This window comes from Lissotriton helveticus, chromosome 5_1 (genome assembly GCF_964261635.1).
Source record: "Lissotriton helveticus chromosome 5_1, aLisHel1.1, whole genome shotgun sequence".
Taxonomy (NCBI): Eukaryota; Metazoa; Chordata; class Amphibia; order Caudata; family Salamandridae; genus Lissotriton; species Lissotriton helveticus.
Window position 1 is genome coordinate 1689566337 of NC_136065.1, and position 10900 is coordinate 1689577236.

General features: G+C 41.8%; 1 protein-coding gene across 3 annotated transcripts in view; it reads right to left on the minus strand.

The window, feature by feature from the left end:
* The window catches only part of CHMP4A (charged multivesicular body protein 4A), a 51909-nt gene extending 44025 nt beyond the window's left edge, over window positions 1-7884 (minus strand). For all 3 annotated transcript variants that reach the window (XM_078644932.1, XM_078644931.1, XM_078644930.1), the window contains exons 1-2: window positions 7734-7884; window positions 2400-2555 (exon numbers count right to left, since the gene is read on the minus strand). In XM_078644932.1, the coding sequence (XP_078501058.1) occupies window positions 2400-2555; window positions 7734-7764 (187 nt within the window). In that variant the 5' untranslated portion in view covers window positions 7765-7884. The remainder of the gene's footprint in view (window positions 1-2399; window positions 2556-7733) is intronic.
* Between the last annotated feature and the right edge of the window lie 3016 nt (window positions 7885-10900).

Here is a 10900-nt window from a genome sequence, read left to right on the forward strand (position 1 = left end):
TCCACCTTCCTAAGGGCACTCCCTTAACCCCCATGTTTCTTGCTGTGGCGCTGGAAAGGGTGGGAGAAATCCCCCAGCCAAGACCACTTTTATATTGGGTAAAGGTCTGGATTATGGAGGAGCTTAAGCCATATCGGTACGCAGTAGAGGAACTGCTGTCTGTTGACAAAGGCCTCACTTTTCCATGGTTCAGACACATACAATCGTGGTTTGCGAGTCAAGATCGTTGATTGTCACCACCATTAAAAATCTTGCTATTGGGAGTATTCCCAAGCCAGTCTCCATCAAACTTCTACCCACGGGCGGCTGACAAATCAATTCTTGCTCAAAGATAGTCCCTTATATGAAGCATTCTTAGATATCCCCCAACATCAATTGGTAAAAACGTATCTGAAATTCTGATATGGGTAGGGTGACCAGGCGCCCCGATTTTTCACCAGCTGTCCCAGCAGATTTCAGGAAATTTGGCTCATGTCCCGGTTTTTAGAGAGGGCGATAGATGCTTTTTTATGTTTTACAAAGCAAGGATAGGTAGCAGTTGTTTCCAGAAAACAATTTGTTTGACAGGCAATTTTCTGGGTTTAAAACATGCAGTTTATGTATGTTCTTACTGCCTGCTCTGTAATTTTCTGCTAAGGAGCGCTGACATTCTGTGCGCTCCCTTGAAGTAAAATTGAAGTCCTATTTTTGTGAAATGTCCCGGTTTTTGGCTTTAAAATTCGGGTCACCCTAGATAGGACATGGGACGCACAAAATGGGATCCTTCACGTCTAAGTGGAACACTGGCAGGAGCCCTGAATCTACTGATGTTTGTATAATGTGCTACCAGTCAGCTACAGAAAGTATGTCACGTCTTATTTTTTTGCCCCGCATATAACAAACTTCAGAGGCACATGGATGTGCCCACTGTGTAACTGACAAATTACAGCTTTAAGGGTGTTGTTGAAGGGCGATACATCTACCTAAACTGTGGTCACTTTAAGAAAATATCTCAGTAGGGCTGATGAAAAGGTCAAAAATGTTAAGTCTGGAAGAGATGGACGATTGTCAAGTATGCTGGGACACAAAGCATAGATCCGCCCCCCCAATTTTTGACCAACCAAGGAACTAATAAATTGCTTAGACTGACAGAAAATAAGTGCTAGCTCCAGGTGCACTAATTATTTTAAGTAGAACTTGTTCTTTTTAATAGGACGCTAAATAAGGATGCATTTTACTACCAGTATTAGTATACATCTTAAACATTAAGTTATAGTATTTGTATACAATTTTATGTCTAGTTGATTTTAAAAATGATGTCAAATTTAGTATTTTCAAAATACAGCGACTGCACTAGCACTTTACTTAGAATAGCAGCCCCTGAAGAAAGGGTGCTGCTTGGTGATAAAAAGCTACTATTTTCTATTTTGCACACTTTATTTTTATCTTTTGGTTTTAGATTTTATAGGTGTTATCTAAAGTGATGGATTAAAAATTTCAGAAATAAAAATTTACCGTGACATACAATCTTTTGTGAAGGAGCAAGAAACTACTTGTGGGTTTAGAATATATTTGTGAGAAAGAAAAACATCAGGGAGAGATACACTTCATGACATGTTAAGGGAATTGCGATTGCCTTACCACTATGAATGGGTGTGAAATACAGTTTTTTTCACCCAATCCTGCACTGCTAACCTTCACCAACAACAGACATTCTAGAAGAATGTTGCTTTGTTTCATGTCAGCTCGGGTGATGAGATGTGACATTGTTAATCGGATGGTCCCTTTAATTACTTCTTAACTTTGTGTGCAGTACACCCATAAACAATAAAACAACAAGTATTTGCTGCTTTGGCTATTATGCAGAAAGCATTTTCTCGACTGAGAACACTGCAATAATTCATTGTGGGATACAAGTTAGATATGGCTGCCTCGTCCAAATTAAACGGATGAGCTTTTTCTTCAAGTAATGCTGAGATGTACGCGTACATGGGCATGCTTGTACAAAATGTTTTTTTAAATCCCATCTACAAAATGTTTTTAATTACACTACTAATGAAAACACTAGATGTAATCGCCGCAGCTACACTCTACACGTCTTGCACATCTGCATATATTTCTTGCTGACCCAATCAAATAACCTATATTTTCTATAAAACACCCACGATTTTTGCTAATATCGTAAAACGACTGGACAAGAATAGATGCTGCAACCTACATGCAGGTTGTTAAACCTACAAAGTAAACCTGCAGAAATTGAGCATCTTCGGTTTAACAAATTGTCGTTTAATAATGAACTTTACTCCATTATTCAATGTATTATTCATTGTTAAATCACACTAGAAAGGAGTCCGCGACATGCCTATTCAATTTTGCCCAACGTATTCTTGAACTGCTCGCATTTTGACTCGTCCCCTTACCTCTCTTGTTTTTGGTGCCATGTTTCTTTGCTGTCGCCAGTTCTTGCTGAATCTTCCCCTCCAGGAATTCTTGCTTCTTTACCATTATTTCCTCTGTCTCTCTGAGCTTCTGAATTGCCTCCTGCGGGCTCGGTGCCTTGCCTTTTGCATTTTTTCCTATAAGGAAGGGGGAAGGAATAACATGAACTAAGAATCACAATTTAAAACTGGGAATTAGTTCAGTTCAAAATGTAAGTTTATTTGGACCATTGTCCTTAAACAGATAAAACATCATAAAAACAATTTTAAAAAAATTCATAAAAACTTTAAAACAGTATATGACTTATATCTCACTAAAATAGAACACACACGACTTAGACTAATCACAATTCAAATTTTGTTTAACTTTTTGCATAAATCTCCCCAAAGCACAAGCAATATATAAATTCATTGTTTCTGTTAGGAGGACACTTGCAGATAGTCTGTTATGTATACTGTATTTTTAAAAAATGGGGCGTAAGATCTCTTTCCGTGGTTCTAAAAACTTTGAACAGTCCAATAAAATATGCATCATATCACATGTAGTTCCCAATATACACTTACAATTCACAATGCTATCTATCGCATCTTTTATTACTCTAGTATTACAATAGCAAGGATTCAATCCAATTCTTAATCTTAGGACTTCTCTCCTCAGCCATCTATTTGGTAGTCTATCAATATAAGGAAAATGTACGTCTTTTAGCCAGAATTGGGTCATAAACTGTACCGACTTTTTCTCCGCCAGATAATCTTGATCCTCGGCTCGAGTTACTTCAACATCCCTAAGTGCCCTCCTCACTAACTCAATTTGGAGGGTCACGGGGCTTACATCCAGTCTCAGCAATTTGCCAACTATCCAAAGGGAATTTCTTACCCCTTTAGCCCATGATAGTTCACTCATCATGGCTTTCCTCCTGCACCATTGCGAGACTTTATGATCTTCCCCAGAGCCCAGGTGCTGCCAGAATCTAACTAAGGCCATACAGACTGTTATCTTCCATGAAGTTATACATGTTTCTAACCTTACAGCTTGCACCATTGAACATTGAGGGAGTGAAAATGGATTTTTCAAAGCTTTTCCCTCCTCAGCGTCCCAGCCATTTTTACCGCCCAAAAACAGTAACTCAGCCCCAGATAGACATTCCGGAGGGACCATAGCTAAATATGCTTTTTAACCGCCTTTCAGATTTTTCTCCATAGTTTCCATTAAATTTCTTTAGGCCGTTTATCGAGGCTGCTGACCTTATTTTTAACGCGTCAAGGTGGGTGGTCCATTTCAGGTTTTTCTGAAACCACATGCCCAGATACCTATATTCCTCTACTTTTTCCAGCTTCATAGAGCCTAAAAAACAGCCATACCTTATTTCCCTTCGCTCAAAACATAAAATCTTTGTTTTATCCATGTTTACTACTAACTTTTTATAACTACAGTACTCGTAGAAGTTATTCAACTTTCTTTGTAACCCGATCTCTGTTTGGTCGAATATCACCAAATCGTCTGCATATAAAAAACATGCTATATGTTTCCCATTTATCTTAGGGCTTGTCCCCCCCCTTGCTCTTCTTAAAATTGAGGGTAAGTCTGCTATAAAAAGTGAAAAGATTTGAGGGGCCAATCCACACCCTTGTCTCAACCCATTTCCAATTTGAATTTTCGCAGAGATACTCCCATCAGTGTCTAAAATAATCTGTGCCCAATTTGCAGTGTGCAGAAGTTGTATTCGGCTCAGCAAGTCTCTAGGAATATCGTAACCAATCAACGTATCCCACAACTTCCCCCGGTCCACTAAATCAAATGCCGCACGGAAGTCCACGAAGCAACAGAACAACCTACCATTCTGCTCCATGGACTTCCCTGCAATGAACCAAAGTGTGAAACAGTGGTTAACCGTCGAATGGCCCTCCTTAAACCCCCCTGTTCTGGAGGTACAACTTGATTCATTTCTGACCACTCCTTTAGTCTTTCCAATATCAATTTCGCCTATATCCAATAGATCTATAATCTATAATTTTTGGGAGAATTAAGGTCACTTTTTTATGGATAGGCCTTATAATTGTGCCTCTCCAATTTTCTGGGATTTGGCCTGAGGTAAGAATCCCCTGGAACATTTTTGAAAAGAAAAAAGCCCACCACTCCGACCTCTTTTTTATCACCACCGCAGGGAGATTATCTGGGCCAGCTGCACGAGTCAAATTTAAATTAGATATAATTTTTTTGACATTAGCAACAGAAAAATGATCCTCAATTTCTTTACTAACTCCAGACCATACTATTGAATTTAGACATTCGGTTTCTTTCCAGTCTCCATAGATTTCCCCCAAGTATATCGCCCACTCATTTTCAGGAATCACACATTTCAAAGCTCCCCTTACTTTACTTGAGCTCTCTTGTACCAATTTCCAAAACCCTTTCAGATCTTTAGACTCTATTGCGTTTAGCAATTTATCCCAGGAACTCTCTCTATAGCATCGTTTTTTATTCCTCACCAACATTTTATAAAGTCTCCTTTGCTTCTGGAGATTATACAACAATTCTACATTGTATTTTATCCTTAATCTTCTTTCCTGTTGCCTAATAAAGGTTTTGGCTTTCCTACATTCCTCGTCAAACCATCCCCTCCCTTGCTTATATAATGTATTTTTCCTCCCACACCTGGAGTTTCCTTCTTTAATTTTTACCCTCAGACATTCCACTAGTAAACTAATTGAGTTTTCAAACCAGCAGCCGTCATATACGCTCGGGTTATCTTCTACCAGCAACGTCTGTTGAACAGCTACTAGTTTTTCAAAATATTCCTCCGTGATCCGGGTTGTGAGTCGTCTGGGGTAATCAACATGGACCGGCAACATTGTATCCCTTTGTTTTTTCTTTAACTCAAACATTTCCAACCTCAACGGGAAGTGATCGCTTCCTTCTTCACATAGCACCTCAAATTTTTTGATCAGCTCAAAATTCCAAGCTTGTATATAAAAATAGTCGATTGGGCAGAGTTGCTGGCCTGACTTAAAGGTTCGCTTTGCTGGTTTATCTTCATCAAATCTACCATTTGCACAGATCAACCCCAAGGCCCCCAACATTTGACCTAAAGTTGAGTCATGTCTGACATACCCCCCTTTGGAAATATTGCATTCTTAATTTTATAAAAGTGTAATAGATCCTGACACCATAGATTAATCCTCACAGGGTTTAACTTATGATTAAAATCACCCGCACTAGCACTACATCTCTCGGATAGTTCTCAGTCATGGTTGACAGATCTTCATTTAATTTTTCCATTTCATCCTTGTACAACCTCTCTTCCCCCTTCTGAATGTACACATTTACAATAATAATAATACCTTCAAACCGAGGGTCTGGGTTCAACAATAGCACTCTACATCCTATAACCCATTTACATTCAACAGTACCACTTTCTTGGCAATTTTGGTCGAAACCAACATCGCTTGCCCTCCTGAGGGTCTACCAAAACGTCTTCTTACCTTTGTCTGCTGAACAAACCCTACACTTACTTGGGTATCGTCACACAGCCAGGTCTCTTGCAAGTACACAAGTTCGCAGCTATCAAAGATCTTTTTAAAATTTGCCTGGTTATCTATTCTTTTAAACCCATATATATTCCAGGATAACACTGTTAGGCTGTGCGACGACCCAGATACCTAATCAATTTCATTTAGGCTCCTGTTTATATCATAATCAGGAAATGCCAAGGCTCTATATCTATTTCCAGCTAATATTGCTTCTTCGCCTAACTCCTAATCCCTATTTCTTATTGTGATTTCTATATCATCCTTTTCTTCCCAGCAGGCACCAATCATTCTGACCTGCCTTTGTCCCAAACCTGCACGGTTTATTAGGAATGGTCTCTCCTGTGTAATTGATCCTTGCATTTCTATCTTTTTAACCAATGAATACCTTCCTTATGTAACTCTGGTTCCGCCCTAATTAATGCTGACTTAACTAATGCAGAATACAACAGAACCTTAGTGACTTCAGTCCCCCTTCGTGACTTCAGTCCCCTTACTGTTCAGGGAAAACCACACTTCCTTAAGATCTGTTGTGCCAATACTATGTAAACTTTTACAATTAGCAAGAGAGAAAAGCAATTGGGAATAAATAAGGGGTACTTTCAACATGGTGTCCATAATTTTTTTACAGGGTTAATTCCATTCTTAAACCAACGGGATTTTCAATTATTTCATAGACGTAGGAGTGAAGAAAACACGAATGAATGGCGATAGAAAGGATATTACCATCTCAGAAAAAGTATGTGCTATAAAGACAGGACTACTGTACGTTTTAGACAGGAAACTGTGAGAGACGCATATACATAGATATATCGCCTAAAGGCAACTTTAAACCTTCCTTCAGAGCGATATTTAAGAAAACAAAATAAGGCAGAGGTTCTGGCATGAAAATATAATAAGAGGGGTTACGAAAGGGCCCGCTTACAAGATTCAACCTTTGGCATTTGATTGCAAAGTACGGATACAAAGGAGATTAATACTCCCAAGCTTCTGGAGCCAAAACTATTTGACCAAGGTCATTTCTGTTTCTTGAATAAAGCAGCCTGGGCAGAGGCGCAACTAGAGTCAAATTTCGGGGGGGGGGGGCTGAAAAAAAATTTCGGGAGGGGGGGGGCAGGGCTGAACCTTTAATCAGGCGGCAGAGTAGAGCTGCAGGGCCTCCAGCAAGTCATCCTCCCATCTCACAAACACAAAAAAGCAGCGCCACATTGGCTTGAGAAGAACACAGACAGGCGGTTTAGTTCCTGTCCATAATAAGATGAATAGTAACAGCAGACTGTGAGTCATGCAAGTGGAGACCAACAGAAACAACACCCCTCGTCACCGTATTCCACACAGTATGTTAATCGCCCCCAAGAAACACGCTGGACCCTGCAGTGCAGATCCACTTATCACAGTAGGCAATGTGACCATCAAGTTAATAGTCGATGGGCCCTGGATCCAGTCTCGTTAATTGCTCCGAGACCCACTTCGCAGATTTTTACATATTTCATTCTTTTTTTTTTTACTCGGCCGATCCCTCGAAATCGCAGAGCAGCTCATCCCCAATCCCGCACCCCTTTATTCTCCACATATCACCTTGGCTTCCTCGAAGCTGGGCTCCCCTCTGCTCCTGTGTCTTCTAACCCGCCTCTTCTTTCCCTCCACTCTACCATCCTGCCAGAAGAGCTTGCCCGAATCACAGGTTTCTCCGAAGTCGCTCTGCTATTCTACGTGAGCCATCTACAAAGACACATCACGGGAGCCTGCTATCCCCTAAATCTCGCTCATCCCTCTACATCTCCTTACCTTTGCCGAATATCCTCCCCAGGGCGCTCATTTCTGCTTCCCTTCTTCTCGTTCTACTCCTCCACCTCCCTTCAGTGGAACTTCAGCTCCTCCAGTACTTCCTACTTCCTGCTCCGATGTCATCGGCTACGTACCAGCACGTGATATCGCATCACCAGGAGCGCGTGATGGGTGAGGCTAATGCACTCGCCTCGATCCATGATGTCATCAAAGGAGCCTGCGTTCCAAGCCTCGCACAGACATGCTCGCCTATCAGATACTCACTCACTTGTTTATTTATTTATTTATGTATTGATTTGTGCGTTTGTATGTAGCGCGGACTTTACCCGAAGGTGCCAGAGCGCTTCACAATAGGAACAGAACTGGTACATGAGAACATTACAAGTGAACAAAATACAAAAGCAAACGTAAATGAAGCAAAAATGACAATCGTGAGCCAACAAAATACAAGAGGTAGCAAACGGTGCATTACAAAAGTGATAATCGTGAACCAACAAAATAAAAGAGGTAGAAAACGGTGCATTACAAAAGTGATAATCGTGAACCAACAAAATAAAAGAGGTAGCAAACGGTGCATTACAGGAGGAAAAAGTGACGTGTGCAGGTTACAAAAGAGTACAAAGTAAACATAGTGGTATAATACTGCAATATATGGAGGGCACTCAAGCACAAGATCAAACGTTACGTAGGCAATGGTGGACAATCATCGGCTAAACCTATCCGTCTGGCTTTGACCAGCAGGTGTGAATTTTTATTTTATTTGCCAGCATGTGCCACAGAAATAAAATTGGCAAAGCCTATTGATCTCGCCTTTTGACCTTATAAGTGTTAAGACAAGCAGCACAATATCCTGCGTCACATGTCAAGCAAGTCCCTGGCCCGGCTCACTCTTCGTTCACTGTGCAGCAGGTTCTCCTTTTGTGCCTTCACTGCCTCCTGCCCAGTGACGTCTCTGCCTGGTTTGCCTTCTTCTTTTTTCGCCCTTGTGACCTTTCTGCTTGTGTTTTTTCCTTTTTCTTGCCATTTGGACTTATATGCCTCGTCCTTTTCCCGCCGTTTCTGCTGCTGTTTCCCTCCACCTTCACACCTCTAACCAGCCCTGCCCATCGCCCCTCCGGGGCCGGGACCTTCGTTTTTAGGTCTCGCGACCTATCGATGCGCGCATGCGCATCGAGCGGAGCGAGAATTCAAGTCGGCAAACTGCTCGTGAAACCACCAGCTTTTTGCCTGGCGTTTTCACGAAGTTCACGTGAAGCACGTGATCAACACGAACGCGCATCAGCCTCCCTCCCTCCTATTTGCATCTTGCCGCAGAGCACATCAAAGGGCTTCGCCCAGCGTGCGCTCTGCGGCTTCTCGGCTTCTCCTCCCCTAACTTCCTTGCATTTCTCCTCCCCCTCCCCAGCCAGCTTCCCCCAGGCCGTGTTCCCCCGTCCACTTGTAATTTTCTCCTCATGTAACGCTACGCTCACAATCAACAATTGCTTTCAATCACGGTCTCTTAAATTCTTGTATCTAATTTTTTATTCATTGTATTGTATTGTAATGTATTCTTTAAATGTTAATTCATCCAATGTAGCAGTCTTAATATCTTCAGTCACAACATTTTTTTTATTTTTATGAATGGTTCACAATTTCCCAAAAAGGTTTTATTTCTTTCAAACTTTTTATTTAAACTGCCCAGTTCCTCCTTCGCGCAATTATTATCCTTCGCGTTACTTCGGGTTCTTTGTAAATCAAGAACGAGAAAATTTCCTTCAACCCTTCGTCGTGAATAGTACCTCTTCGCTTTCTAGCATTGATGCGTCACAGCGCCTGCGCATGCAACATCCTTCTCGTGCTTCACTCGCGCTGACTCCACGCACCACTTCTCGCGCTTCACTCGCGCATGCCGCCGATAACGGTAACTTCACAAATTTTCTTAAATTCAATTATGCTCATCACTTCGAATTCCACTTGCGCTCGCTTGCACTTGGGCTCACCTTTATTCTTCTTTTTGTCACGTTTTTCACTTATTGTTGTCTTACGGATCCTCACGTATTCCTAAATCATCAACTGCTAATTCCTTTTCTCCGTGGGTCCTTGCAGAGTTGCCTCTCCATCCTCCGTTGCCAAATTGTAAAGTAGACTACTCAATTTCATGTAAAGGTTGGATCTGCATAAATACTTATAAGGTCCCAAATGCGAGACCTATTGGCCATGCCAATGCTTGTTGTTTTAACTGCTTTATTTTCGGGTTTTATCTAGTAATCCGGTTATGCCGCCATAATAACATAGTCACTGAGAGAAACATATATTTGCACCTGTGTCAATGCATTTAAGTTAAAATTAGGTTGACCAACTGGCATTGGTGTAAATTCAGGACAGTGAGTGCAAACATTCAGGACAAAGGGTCAAAATTCAGGACGGAAGGTCGAAATTCAGGACAGGAATTTGGGACAAAAGATACGTTTTCAGATACACCAGAGGAGGTCATAGACAACTAACATAAGTACACATAAAAATAAAAATAAGTTTATATTAAGTTGAGACAATCATGCACCTCACTGTTTTGGTATGCGCATAGCTTTGAGCAACTGGGCAGGTCTTTTTGGGGTATTTCATATGATATTTTGTTTATTGTTTGGGGTTCCTTTGAAGTATTGTCCCACCCGCACTGCAGGGGATGCAGAGACCTTCAGCCTTCATGGCACACCTTCACCAAAGACCTCCCTCTGCACAAATTCCCTCACTATCAACCTCCCATGGTGCCCCTCACTTCTATATAGACCCTCGTGTGTATGTCATTTATTTTACAGTGCTGCTCAGCCCAATGTAGGGTGTTGAGTACTTTAGCTCACACACTTATTGTTCAGAGACCATGACTCATATAAGTAGGTGCCGCTCGCAGTTGAGGGAAACTGTAACGCTAAGGAGCCTTTCCCTGCTCGTTTTTGACTTGAACTTTGTCCAGTAACCTGGGAGCCCGTGTGCTCGGTTACTCTTTGTGCTGGGTCCTACCTGCTTGGAGTGACAACGCCTACCGGGAGCGGGACTGCGAGGACCAGAGGTGCTTGCGCCAGGTCATCGCGCGCACCTGGTGCCTCTTCCCGCCCCCTCCTCCATCCAGGCTTCATTACGTCTCGCGGCCCCCGCTCCGCGGGAGCCGCTCGCAGTTGAAGTAAACT